Below are 14,853 nucleotides of genomic sequence, written 5' to 3'. Positions count from 1 at the left end.
TGTTCCTAGTTGTCTGAGTGTATGGCTACTAGGGATAGCTGGTCGTGTCGTTTTGTGGCTAGCTGATGTTCATGGATGCGGATTGTTAGCTGTCTTCCTGTTTGTCCTATATAGTGTTTTGTGCAGTCCTTGCATGGTATTTTGTAAACTACGTTAGTTTGGCTCGTGCTGGCTATTGGGTCCTTTGTTCTAGTGAGTTGTTGTCGGAGTGTGGAAGTTGGCTTGTGTGCTGTTATGAGTCCTAAGGGTCGCAGTAGTCTGGCTGTCAGTTCTGAGACGCTCCTGACATATGGTAGTGTGGCTAGTCCTTTTGGTTGTGGCATGTCCTCGTTCCGTGGTCTATCTCTTAGGCATCTGGTGATAAAGTTGCGTGGGCATCCGTTTTTGGCGAATACCTTGTATAGGTGTTCCTCTTCCTCTTTTCGCAGTTCTGGTGTACTGCAGTGTGTTGTGGCTCTTTTGAATAGTGTCCTGATGCAGCTTCGTTTGTGTGTGTTGGGGTGGTTACTTTCATAGTTTAGGACTTGGTCTGTGTATGTTGGTTTCCTGTGTACCCTTGTGGTGAATTCTCCGTTGGGTGTTCTCTCTACTAACACGTCTAGGAATGGGAGTTGGCTATCCTTTTCCTCTTCTCTCGTGAATCGTATTCCTGTGAGTGTGGCGTTGATGATTCGGTGTGTTTTTTCTATTTCTGTGTTTTTGATGATTACAAAGGTGTCATCGACGTATCTGATCCAGAGTTTGGGTTGGATTTGTGGTAGGGCTGTATGTTCTAACCTTTGCATAACTGCCTCTGCTATGAGTCCCGAGATTCCCGAACGGACAGATAACCAAAGCGGACCAGCAAAGAATGAAACCTGAAAGCAACAACACCCACAGATTCTACGGACTACCCAAAGTACACAAACCAGACATCCCACTCAGACCCATAGTATCACTACCAGGGACACCAGCATACAAACTGGCCAAAGAACTACAACAAAAACTGAAACACCTAGTCAGCGGATCCAAACACTCCATACAATCAACACAGGAATTCTTGGACATCATCAGGAATACACACATAGACAAAGAAGAAACCATGGTATCATTCGACGTGACGGCACTGTTCACATCAATTGACAAAACCCTAGCCAGAGCAACAATAGCCAACCTACTGGACATACATAACAGAACACAGGAGGCCGAACCTATCAACAAGGACGGCATACTTAAACTACTAGACCTGTGCCTCACCACACACTTTACATTCAACAATCAGATATACGAACAAATCAACGGAACACCCATGGGATCACCAATCTAGGGACTCATAGCAGAGGCAGTTATGCAAAGGTTAGAACATACAGCCCTACCACAAATCCAACCCAAACTCTGGATCAGATACGTCGATGACACCTTTGTAATCATCAAAAACACAGAAATAGAAAAAACACACCGAATCATCAACGCCACACTCTCAGGAATACGATTCACGAGAGAAGAGGAAAAGGATAGCCAACTCCCATTCCTAGACGTGTTAGTAGAGAGAACACCCAACGGAGAATTCACCACAAGGGTACACAGGAAACCAACATACACAGACCAAGTCCTAAACTATGAAAGTAACCACCCCAACACACACAAACGAAGCTGCATCAGGACACTATTCAAAAGAGCCACAACACACTGCAGTACACCAGAACTGCGAAAAGAGGAAGAGGAACACCTATACAAGGTATTCGCCAAAAACGGATACCCACGCAACTTTATCACCAGATGCCTAAGAGATAGACCACGGAACGAGGACATGCCACAACCAAAAGGACTAGCCACACTACCATACGTCAGGAGCGTCTCAGAACTGACAGCCAGACTACTGCGACCCTTAGGACTCATAACAGCACACAAGCCAACTTCCACACTCAGACAACAACTCACTAGAACAAAGGACCCAATAGCCAGCATGAGCCAAACTAACGTAGTTTACAAAATACCATGCAAGGACTGCACAAAACACTATATAGGACAAACAGGAAGACAGCTAACAATCTGCATCCATGAACATCAGCTAGCCACAAAACGACACGACCAGCTATCCCTAGTAGCCATACACTCAGACAACCAGGAACATGAATTTGACTGGGAAAACACTCCCATCATAGGACAAGCCAGACAGAGAACAGCCAGGGAATTCCTAGAGGCATGGCATTCATCCACAAACTCCATTAACAGACACATGGACCTGGACCCCATATACAAACTACTACAGCTGAAACTGACACCCGGAAGCGGCAAGAACATCCATCAACAGACACATCGACCTGGACCCCACATACAAACTACTACAGCTGAAACTGACACCCGGCAGCGGCAAGAACAAACCATTATAAATACCGGAAGAAACATCAAAGCAGCGCTTCACAGGAGGCTCCAATAGCACTGATGATGTTCCCTAGCCAGGGAACGAAACGTTTGCAGCAAAATCTTCCAGCTCGGCGAACAGAACCACAACAAGGATGTACTGAGTGTGTACAGTGAAGTTATTGGGTGGAACTGAGAAATCGAAGGGGTGATCACCCCCTAATAATCAGCTGGAAATTGAGAAGCTAGTTTGTAAGGAGATCTCTGCTATCTGTTAGAACAATAGGGTCTAATGGTAGGGGATTTTAACTTTTCAAACATAGACTGGGACTGCCATAGTGTTAAGGACTTTAATGACCAGGAATTTAATTGTATACAAGATAATTTTCTTATTCAGTATGTGCATGTACTACTTGAGAAGAAATAAAACTTGACCTTCACTTGAGAAATAAAGCAGGGCAAGTGACTGATGTCAGTGGGAGAGCACTTTGAGGCCACTGATCATAATTCTATTAGTTTTAAAGTAGTTATGGAAAAGGATAGACCTGGTCTAAAAGTTAATATTCTAATTTGTAGTCAGACCAATTTTTAACCGTATTAGGCGAAAACATTCAAAAGTTGATCGGGAGAGGCAATTAACAGGAGATGGGACAGTAGGAAAGTGGGATGCCTTTAAAAATGCAATAAGGTGTTATGTTCCTGTTGGTGTGAAGGGCAAGGCAAGTGGATGTAGGGAATGCTGAATGACTAGAGAAATTGAAGTTTTGGTCAAGAAAAAGAAGGAAGCACATGTCAGGTATAGAAGTAAAGATCGAGTGAATCCTTAGAATAAAAAGGCAGTAGGAGTATATTTAAGAGGGAAAACAGGAGGGCAAAAAGGGGGCACGAGATCTCTTTGGCAAATATAAGGAGAATCCAAAGAGATTCTACAAATATATTATGGACAAAAGAGTAACTAGGGAGAGAACAGGGCTCCTTAATGATCAACGAGGCCATCTATGTGTGGAACTGCGAAAGATGGTGAGATACTAAATGAGTATTTCATATCAGTATTTACTGTGGAGAAAGTATGAAAGCTAGAGACCTTGGAGAAACAGTAGTGATATCTTTTTTAAAAATGCGTCCATATTATAAGAGCTTGTGCTGAACATCTGAAAACACAAGTGGATAAATCCCGGGGGCCTGATCAGGTATATTCTGGAACATTGTGGGAACCTAGGGAAGTGATTGCTGGTCCCATTGAAGTATTTTTAGCAATGGTAAGGTGCCAGAAAACTCTAGGCTGGCTAATATGGTCCAATTACTTAAGAAAAGTGGTAAGGAAAAGACAGGGAACTATAGATGGCTGAGTCTAGGGTCAGTGGTGGGTAAGTTGTTGGAGGGGTTTCTGGGTGACAGGATTTACATGTATTTGAAAAGGCAAGGACTGATTAGGAATAGTCAACCTGGATTTGTGTATGGGAAATCAAGTCTCATTAACTTGATTGAGATTTTTGAAGAAGACGAAGAGGTAGACATTGACTATTTGGCCTTCAGTAAGGCATTCAACAAGGTTCCTCATGGTAAACTGATTAGCAAGGTTAGATCACATGGAATCCAGGGAGAGCTAGCTATTTGGATATAGAACTGGCTTGGTGGTGGTGGAGGGTTCCTTTTTGGACTGGAGGCCTGTGACCAGCAGTGTGCTGCAAGGATCGGTGCTGGATCCGCTACTTTTTGACATTTTTATAAATGCAATGGATATGAATATAGGAGGTGTGGTTAGCAAGTTTGCAGATGACACCAAAATTAGTAGTGTGGTGGACAGTGAAGAAGGGTATCTCATTACTGCCTCTGCAAGTAATGCAGAGACTGGGGTCCGCTACGTGGTAATCACTAAACGAAACAAATTAGAGGAAACCTTCAAGACCATCATTAATACCCTTACTGGCATATAATTCACAAAAGAGGAGGAAAACAATTATAAACTGCCATTCCAAGATGTCACAATAGAGCGAACAGCCAATGGGGTACTTCAAACCAGCGTCTTCAGGAAAACAACACATAAGCAAGAAATACTGAACCACAGACGCAATCATCTCAACATCCACAAATGAAGCTGCATTAGAACATTATTTCAACGAGCTGCCACACACAACAGCCAAGAGGAACTACGAAGCGCAGAGGAAAATCGCCTATTGAGCATATTCAAAATGAACGGGTACCCAATGAACACAGTCTGCCAATATTTTTTTTCAGCAACAAACCCAAACAAGCAGACAATACACATCCAGAAACCCTAGCTGCTCTCCCCTACATCAAAGACATCTCTGAAATGATTGCCAGACATTCAGACCTCTTGGCATTATGGTGGCTCAGTGGTTAGCACTGCTGCCTCACAGCGCCAGGTTCAATTCCAGCCTCTGGTGACTGTCTGTGTGGAGTTTGCATGTTCTCCCCCTGTCTGTGTGGGTTTCCTCCAGGTGCTCCAGTTTCCTCCCACAGTCCAAAGATGTGTGGGTTAGGTGAATTGGCCATGCTAAATTGCCCGTAGTGTTTGGTGCATTAGTTGGAGGTCAGGTGGGTTACTCTTCGGAGGGTCGATGTGGACTAGTTGGGCCACACTGTAGGGAATTTAATCTAATCTATAAAACCTTATACAGACAACAAGCAAAACTAATGTCATTTACTAGATAACTTGCAAGAACTGTAATGAACACTACATTGGACAAACAGACAGAACACATGATCATCAACTAGCCACGAAAAGTCATGACTCAGTCTCACTCGTAACCTCACATACAGATGAGGAAGGACACCACTTTAGCTGGGACAACACATCCATCCTAGGACAAGCCTAATAGATACATGCGCGAGAATCCCTAGAAGCTTAGCATTCAACCGGAACAAACACATCGACTTGGATCCCATTTACTATCTTCTGAGAAAAGAACAGGAAATGCCATCACCAAACCAAGGAAACCTAACCCCACAAATAGAAAGCATGCCATACGACCAGTGCTTCACCAGGCGCTTACTGATGATATTACCTAATATCGTGATGAAACGCCTGAAAACGATCCATCCAGCTCAGCGAGCAAACCGACACCCAGAACCTCAACCTGAGCTTCAAAACTGCTAACAGGATACTGAAGAAGGCATTTGGTATGCTTGCCTTTTATTCATAAGTGCATTGACGTCATGTTGCAGCTGTACAGGACGTTAATTAGGCCACTTTTGGATTACTGCATTGAATTCTTGTAGCCAAGATGTTGTTGAACTTGAAAAGGTTCAGAGAAAATTTACTAGAATGTTGCCAGATTTGGATTATAGGAAGAGGCTGCATAGAGCTCTTATTTTCCCTAAAGCATCTGAGGCTGAGGAGTAACCTTAGAGATTTATAAAATCATGAGGGATATAGATAGAGTGAAAAACCAAGGCTTCTTTCTCAGGTTAAGGAAGTCCAAAACTAGAGGGCATAGGTTTAAAGTGAGAGTGGAAAGATTTAAAAGGAACCTGAGGGCCAACTTATTCACACAGAGGATGGTGTGTGTTTGGAAATGAACTGCCAGAGGACATAGTGGAGTCTGGTACAATTACAACATCTAAATGGCATCTGGATGTGTATTTGAATAGAATGGGGTTGAGGGGGACATTGGCCAAATGCTGACCGATGGGACTAGATAAATTTAGGATTTCTGGTCTGCACGGATGAGTTGAACTGAAGGGTCTATTTCCATGCTGTACAACAACTCTACAAAATGGTAAATGATGAACTGCATGAATTTTCAGCGTTGACTTTGAGTTAGCACATTTGCCGCTCTGTCAGACATTTCAGAGACTTTAGTGCAAACTCCAAGTTAAAACATCTGATCAGTACTGAGGAAAGGTCACAAGATTTGAAGTGCTATCTTGCAGACAGAGCATCAAATTGAAAATTAATTTGCCACCTTAGATGGACGTAAAAGGTTCCATGGCATTATTTCTAGAGGAACAGGAGAGTTTCCTTAGTGTTCTGGCTAATACTGATCCATCAGCCATTATCAAGATGTGTAGCACTAAATAAGTTCTCAAAGAATGAGAACACTGAGGAATGAGTTAGAGGGAGACAGTGACAATTGTCACTTTAATAGAAAATAGAACTTCAGACTTAAGTTCCAGAGACATGAGTCCAAGTCTACCATGACATGTTGTGACTTGATTTCGATGAAAAATTTAGAATAAAAAGCTAGTCAAATGGGATTCATGGAAATGCTTTGACAGATGTGAAAACTCATCTGGGTTGTAATGTGCCACCCTATTTGGTCTGGTCTATATGTGACTCCAGACCCAAAGCAATGTTGTTTCCTCATAACCGCCTTTTGGGCAACTAGGGATGCGCAATAAATGCTGGACTAACCAATGACACTTGTATTCCATGAACAAATTTTTTAAAAATATCTACAGTATCTTTTGGGATATTTTCTTTGAACGCTTGTCACAGCCAAGGGGAATGGGAGACGAATGGGGCAAAAGATGAGCCAAGGTTCTTGCTTCTGAAAACTACCTGTTTACTCTTGAGGAAAGTGCAGATGAATAGTTTTTGGGCAAGGACCAGATCAAGTGCCACTGATTGCCTAGCTTCTCATCACATTTCTCACATGAAGAATAACTACTGTACATGGGAAAGATGTCATAGGGACTGGAGCTGTTTGTGGTATGGCTTGAGCCCAACAAGCCTCTGCCTCTTTGTGAAAGAATGAGTGAGTGAAAATGTGTGTCGTCTTCGTTTTCAGGGATTCACGTATGTAGCTCCATCAGTACTGGAAAGCGTCAAGGAAAAGTTCTCATTTGAGCCAAAAATCCGTTCACCTCGTAGATTTATTGGCAGTCCTAGGACTCCAGTCAGGTAATCAAATGTTCCTTACTATGTTTAATATTGCTGATAAAACACACAGGTACTGCCCATGAAGAACAATTCCTTCATATTAGTGCTATATCACGGAAAACTGGAAATCAAGAATAAAAGCATAAACTGTAAGCTTTTTTTTAAAAAAAGGTAAATTCCTTCCTTGAATGCATTGTCCCAGCCATATATTATATATATATATAAAAAAAAATAAAAATTACATGTTGCTATTTTCTGAAGAGTCCCAACTGATCTAGGAGCTCTAATACTCTAATTCAGATACTAACTCACTTGCTGTACATTTTAGCATATTAGATTTGAATTTATTTTTTGGATTGTATTATTTGACTGCATTGAAACCAGTTGATTCTGTACTTATGATGAGATACAAGATCTTTGTTATCAGAATGTGGTGTTAATATAGCCTTTACTAAGCAGACATTTGGGGTTAATTGATCAGATGCAAAGGGGAAAACTGATCAAACTGGTGCTTGGAAGGAGCTTTAAGACTGAGCAGTTACTTAAGAACTATTTTCAGGACTGGGCCATCTGGCCCTTCAAGCCTGCTCAGCCATTCAATAAAATCATGGCTGATGTTTTTGTGATTTCTGCTCCACTTATCCGCTCTCTCGCCATACCCCTAATTCCTTTACTCTTCAAAAACATTGTTTATCTTAGCTTTAAAAACATCTACTGAGAAAGCCTCAACCACTTCGCTGGGCAGGGAATTTCATAGATTCACAACCCTCTGGGTGAAGAAGTTCCTTCTCAATTCAGTCCTAAATCTGCTCCCCCTAATTTTGAGGCAATGCCCTCTTGTCCTAGTTTCACCTGCCAGTGGAAACGTCCTTTCTAGTTCTGTCTTATCTATTCCCTTCATAATTTTATATGTTTATATAAGATCATCCTATCTTTCCTCCCCCACCATTCTTCTGAATTCCAATGAATATAATTCCAGTCTATTCAATCTCTCCTCATAAGACAACCCCCTTAACTCCAGAATCAACCTAGTGAACCTCCTCTGCATCTCTTCTAGTGCCATGCATCCTTTCTCAAGTAAGAAGACCAAAACTGCATGCAGTACTCCATGTGGCCTCACTAGTACCCTGTACAGCTGCAACATAACCTCTCTGCTTTTAAACTCAATCCCTTTATTAGTGAAGGACAAAATTCCATTTGCCACCTTAGTTACCTGTTGCACTTGCAGACCAACCTTCTGTGATTCATGCACAAGGACACCCAGGTCCCTGTGCATAGCAGTATGCTGCGATTTCTTACCATTGAAGTTATAGTCCTTTTTATTGTTATTCCAACTGAAATGGATGACTTCACATTTATTAACATTGTACTCCATTTGCCAGACCTTTGTCCACTCACGTAAACTATTCTATGTCCCTTTGCAAAGTTTCACAGTCCTCTGCACATTTTGCTCTATCACTCATCTTTGACACATTACACGTGGTCACCAACTCCAAATCATCTATGTAAATTATGAATAATTGCAATCCCAACACGTATTTGTGAGGCATATCACTAGTTACTGATTGCAGCCAGATTAGTACTCATTTATTCCCAGTCTTAGCTTCCTGTTGGTTAACCAATCCTTTATCCATGCTAATACATTGCCTGTAACACCTTGCATCGTTACCTTATGTAGCAGCCTTTTGTGCAGCACCTTGTCGAATACCTTTGGAAATCTAGGTACAACACATCTATTGGGTCCCTGTTGTCCACCATATTCATAATGTCTTCCAAAAGATTAGCCCTTCATGACCCCATGGTATGTCTGCCCAATGGTACAATTTCTATCTAGATGTCTTGCTGTTTCTTGCTTGATAGTAGACTCAAGCATTTCCCCACTACAGAAGTTAACCTAACTGGTCTATAATTCCCCATCTTTTGTCCACCTCCATTTTTAGGCACTGGTGGCACCTTTACTGTTTTCCTATCTGCTGGAACTGCCCCAGAGTCCAGTGAATTTTGGAAATTTACCACAAGTGCATTTGATATTTCCCCTGCGATCACTCTTAGCACCCTCGTTGTGGTTCTGTTTGCCGAGCTGGAAGTTTTTGCTGCAAACGTTTCGTTCCCTGGCTAGGGAACATCATCAGTGCTATTGGAGCCTCCTGTGAAGCGCTGCTTTGATGTTTCTTCCGGTATTTACACCCGAGCTACAAATCTTCAACCAGACTTCTTAGCACCCTGGAATGCATTCCATCAGGCTCAGGAGACCTGTCTACCCTTAGCCCCTTTAGCTTGCCCAACACTATCTCTTCCGTGACAATCATTGTTTCCAGGTTCTCAGCTACCTCGCTTTGTCAAATACTGGCATGTTATTTGTATCTTCCATTGTGAAGACCGACACTATTTAATCAATGCCTCGGCCATTTCCATGTATCCTATTATTAAATCCCCATTCTCAGTCTCTAAGGGACCAGTGTTTACTTTAGCTTTTTTTTGTTTGATATACTTAGAGAAAAATTTGCTGTCTTTACATTCTGAACAAGTTTTTTCTCGTAGTCTATCTTACTTTTCTTTATTGCTCCTTTTGTGGTTTTCTGTTAATCTTTCCCAATCTTCCCACTTCCCGTTGATCTCTGCCACTTTGTTTGCCTTCTCTTTCAATTTGATAGGCTTCGTTATTTCCTTAGATGCCCATGGCAAATTACCCCTTTTTCCTGCTGTCCTTCCTTTTCACAGGTATATATTTTTGCTGATCACTTTGAAAAATTGCTTTGGAGGCCCTCCACTGTTCATCAACTGTCCCACCATATAGTATTTGCTTTCAATCTATTTTAGCAAACTCCTCCCTCATCCTATTGTAGACTTCCTTGTTTAAGCACGGGACTCTGGTACTGGAATTTATTTTCGTACTTGTCATCTGTATTTTAAATCCAACTATACTGTGATCACTCCTTCCCAGAGGATCCCTAACTATGCCATCATTAATCATTCCTGGCTCATTACATAGGACCAGATCTAGGATAGCTTGCTCTCGTCAGTTCCATCACATACTGTTCAAGAAAAAAATGGGGGATACATTCAATGAACTCCTCATCAAGGCTACCCTGACCGATCTGGTTTGACCAATCGACATGGAGATTAAAATTCCCCCATGATAATTGCCATACCATTTTTAAAGGCATTAGTTATTTCTTTGTTTATTGCCCACCCCAATGTGATATTATTTGGTGGCCTATAGACTACATCTATCAGTGACATTTTTCTTACAATTTCTCATTTCCACCCAAATGGATTCAGCCTTATTGCCCATAGAACCTATAACATCTCTCATCACCGCCCTGATGTGGTCCTTAAATATCAGAACCACATCACCTCCCTAAGCTCCCTGTCTGTCCTTTTGAGTAGTCTGATACCCCTGGATATTTTACTCTCAGTCATGACCACCCTGCAATCATATTCGTTTGCAGGGATTTGTGCGTGAATTCATCTACCTTGTTACAAATGCTATGGGCATTCAGGTAAAGTGTCCCTAGGCTAGTTTTTGTATTCTTTTTTATGAATTCCAACATCTCCAATAATAAAAGGAGTTATCTTTCCTTTTTACTATATTTTCATAGTCTGCCATGTCGTTAAACCCTTCTGCCCACATGCCAACCCACAACTTTCCTTTTTATTTACCACCATACTTTTGTTTTCCCCCTTCCCTTCCCTTCCCCCTGCTGACTCATAGTTTAAAGTTCTAGTGACCACCCTATTTATTGTTTTTGCGAGAACACTGATTCCAAATCTGTTCGGGTAGAGACAGTCCTATCGATACAGATGACTCCTGTTCTGAAACTGATGCCAATGCCCATGAAATGGAACCCTTCCTTCCCACACCACTCCCTTAGCCACATGTTTACTTCCCTAATTTTCTTATCCCTAAACCAATTTGCATGTGGCTCGGGTAGTAATCTGGAGATTATAATCCTTGAGGACCTATTCCTCGATTTTGTTCTTTGTACTTGATAACCCCCCAAACAGATCTCCTCCCCAGCCTTGTCTATGTTGTTTGTCCCAACATGAACTACAATAATTGGATCCTCGAGGAGAAAGTGAGGTCTGCAGATGCTGGAGATCAGAGCTGAAAATGTGTTGCTGGAAAAGCGCAGCAGGAATTCCTGATGAAGGGCTTATGCCCAAAACATCGAATTTCCTGTTCCGTGGATGCTGCCTGACCTGCTGCGCTTTTCCAGCAACACATTTTCAACAATAACTGGATCCTCCCTATCCTGCTTCAGTATGCTTTCAAGCCAGTCAGAGAGAATCCCGACTGTGTGGAAACAGGTCCTTTTGCCCAACAAGTCCACACCAACCCTCCGAAGAGTAGCCCATCCAGATTCCTTCCCCTATTCTATTACTTTACATTTCCCCTGACGAATGCACCAAACCTACACATTCCTGAACACTGTGGGTAATTTAGCATTGCCAATTCACCTAACCTGCACGTCTTTGGACTGTGGGAGGAAATCGGAGCATCCGGGTGAAACCCACAGAGACACAGGGAGAATGTGCAAACTCCACACAGTCGCCAGAGTCTGGAATTGAACCTGGGTTCCTGGTGCTATGAGGCAGCAGTCCTAGCCACTGAGCCACCATGCTGCCCACAGATGTCCTGCACCCTGGCACTGGGCATGCAACATACCATGCGGGACTTACGATTCTGCTTACAAAGGATATTAATTATCCTAATCATAGAATCCCTACAAATACCACTTGTCTTTTTGCTACCCCTCTTGAATGGCCTCCTGCACCATAATGCTGTGGTCAGCTGGCTCATCCTCCCCGTAGCTCTTTTGCTCATCCACACTGGCAGCCAGCACGTCATATCTGTTGGACAAGGTCAAGAGCTGAGGCTCCTCAGTTTCTGAACTCAGGATCCCCTTACCTGCCTCACTTGCAGTGACACCCTGCTGTCCCTGATCACTGATTTGAATTTGAGGTACTTAATCTACCAAGTGTAACCACCTCCTGAAACAAAGGAAGGATCTGCAATTCACTTTTTCTGAGCACTTGAATGCCCTGCACATAGGAAGGAATGTTCGTCATTAGGACTGAACCTTCAGATGAAATTAGACAAGCCTTGTCACATAAGACTATCGGAAACAAATTTTAATCTGAGGGACATGACCTGTAATAAATGGGAAGAGAAAAAAACACTTGGAAGGTTGGGGAAAGATGATTCAGTCATGGGAAACAGTTAATTTTACAGTTTAGAACCAAACAGAGTGCATTCCTCTGCATTATTTGTTAGTGATTGCACACTTACAAAGTGTGGGCTAATTAAATAAATTGTTGAGTAACCATGCATTTCATGTTGGATAATTATAAAGACCACATTATGGCAAATTAAGGGCTGACTGGATCTGAACAAAATGGTACATAGGTGTAGGATTGGGCTGCTCAAGTCAGAGTAAAATGCATGCTCAAAAGGGCCAGTAAATGGAAGAACGCTGCCATTATAGCGAGAACAGGGAAATTCCACAATCATGCATGCATTGGCTAAATGTACTCGATAAAGGGCAGGACGCAAGATCCATGGATTGACTGAATGAGGTGAAGGGCTTTTGCCCGAAATGTCGATTTTGCTGTTCCTCGGATGCTGCCTGAACTGCTGTGCTCTTCCAGCACCACTAATCCGAAATCTGGTTTCCAGCATCTGCAGTCTTTGTTTTTACCTAAATGATGTGAAGGAGCGGAATGCGAGAAAGAATTGTGTTCTGGAAGTGAAGGTAGCCCTTAGAAAAGATCACAAACTTTAAAAAAGAATTCTAGTCTTAGAACTAGATCTTTGAGCAGCTGTCCAGAACAAGACAGAAGGGAGAGTGGAAATTGTAGTTTAACAAGAATAAAGATTACTGAACAAGATGAAATAGACCCACTTAGGATTAACTTATGTATTGACTACAAGCATTATTAGAAGATGTATTGATAAAGGAAGTGGAGGGCTGTAAAGAAGTTGATGTATGTACTGAAATACGAGATCGACAGAGGAGTTTGTGAACAAAGCTCAACAGGTAACTTGCAGTTGTCATTGCTCAGTGCGATGCAATAGTTAGAATCCACTAGCTAGACATTCTGCATTTTCCTTTTGCATTATGGCATTTGTTTTCTTTCACTTTGTTTCTTGCAAATTGCACTTGTAAAGTGCTTTGACAATTTTGTTTTAGAAAAATATATTTTGGTGCAACTTGTTGATATATAGAAACAAAGGTACATCAGAAGTGGGTCTAGAATTTGAAAAGTAAATGCTAGATAATCTTCTCAAGCAGTGTCCAAAGATCCACCGGTGTCATTTAGAAAAATAATTTTATACCTTTATGCACGTGGAAGTGTGGCATTTAAGATTTTATATAACAGGTTTCAGTTTACATATATTGGATTCACTGAACTTATGTAGACTTTTCTTAAGTGGGATTAAATAAATCATAGCACTGGAAGCCATTCAACTCATGAGTCTGCATCAGCTTTTTCCACATCCCTCTTTTTTTTTGTAACTATTTTGCTTTGAAAGCTCCTACTGAATCGGTTTCCACCATTCTTTCCAGCAGTGCATCCCAAGTTCCTCCCACGTATAAAGGATTGCACTTGCGCTGTTTCGTCTTTTGTCAGTCACTTCATAATGAGGCGATTTAAATGTTAGTATGCTACTTTAGCCCTGTCCCTAATCCACGGCCTTTCCACAAAGGGAATGGAGCTACGTAAAGATTATCCTGATGTACGACTGTGAGTAATCAAAGTTTTACAAGCATGGATGACGTTGACAATTAATTATTTCTGCCAGAGTAGCGATACATATTACACAGCTGGCAGGTGCCCATTCTATTTCTAAACAACAGGGCAAAATGAATTTCAATGATTTATTTTGTAGAACAAGAAAATCAATGCAAGTGCTTTGTGGTGTCATTTTCTGTGGAAAGTTTTTAAATCTTCTGTGGGTCTTCATCGCAAAGGTGTTGCTCGTAAAAGATGCAAGTCGGAGAAATATCTACATTGTGCAATGGCTGCCTCTGACTGAATAAATCATAAACAACTTTGTCACTTGTGTTCTAATCCTGGGTTAAATGATCCAACAAATTATCAGTAGTCTTATTTTCTGTGAGAATTAAGTATGAAGTAACGTTGTCTACAATGGAAGGTTGACATAATGTGAGAAATATTGTAGATTAAAATTACAAAAGGCAAAAGAGCATCAGAAGGGTACTGAGGCATGGTGACCGACAATGTCCCACGTTTGGTCTGCTGTTCACTGATTACAGTTTAGGGAGTAGTGCTGGGCTGTATTGCTCCTGACTACTGAAAGGAAAACTAGAATTTCTCTTGACATCATTGTGTTAATATTGTGAGTTTGAGGCAGGTTGGGACTTACTGTAAGACCTGCATTTGTGTGTTTTGCAACAAACAAAGACTGGTTACTCAGTAAGCAGTTTGTTTAAACTGCACACTTCAGCAAATGGGAAATGATGTGCTGATATCTGAAGCCAGAAGCTGCAGCTCACTGAACTCATGATAGAAATTCAGAAATGACTCCTGATGACAGTTGCAAATGCAGTAAGTGGAAGATAATTACATAATGCAAATTGATTACTTTTCCAGCAAATTATACTGAGTGGAGAGATTCAAGGTAGACACTACATGCA

The 14,853-nt window shown here is 41.6% G+C and overlaps 1 protein-coding gene across 1 annotated transcript in view; it reads left to right on the top strand.

Annotated features, from left to right (window-relative positions):
* Nucleotides 1-14,853, top strand: part of rps6kb1a (ribosomal protein S6 kinase b, polypeptide 1a) — a 78,762-nt gene that overhangs the window by 57,281 nt on the left and 6,628 nt on the right. The window contains exon 14 of the mRNA XM_060848340.1: nucleotides 7,098-7,210. Coding sequence (XP_060704323.1) covers nucleotides 7,098-7,210 — 113 coding nt within the window. The remainder of the gene's footprint in view (nucleotides 1-7,097; nucleotides 7,211-14,853) is intronic.

This window comes from Hemiscyllium ocellatum, chromosome 31, assembly GCF_020745735.1.
Source record: "Hemiscyllium ocellatum isolate sHemOce1 chromosome 31, sHemOce1.pat.X.cur, whole genome shotgun sequence".
Classification (NCBI taxonomy): Eukaryota; Metazoa; Chordata; class Chondrichthyes; order Orectolobiformes; family Hemiscylliidae; genus Hemiscyllium; species Hemiscyllium ocellatum.
The sequence above is the reverse complement of the archived record's forward strand: the minus strand, read 5'-3'. Positions and strand labels throughout refer to the sequence as shown.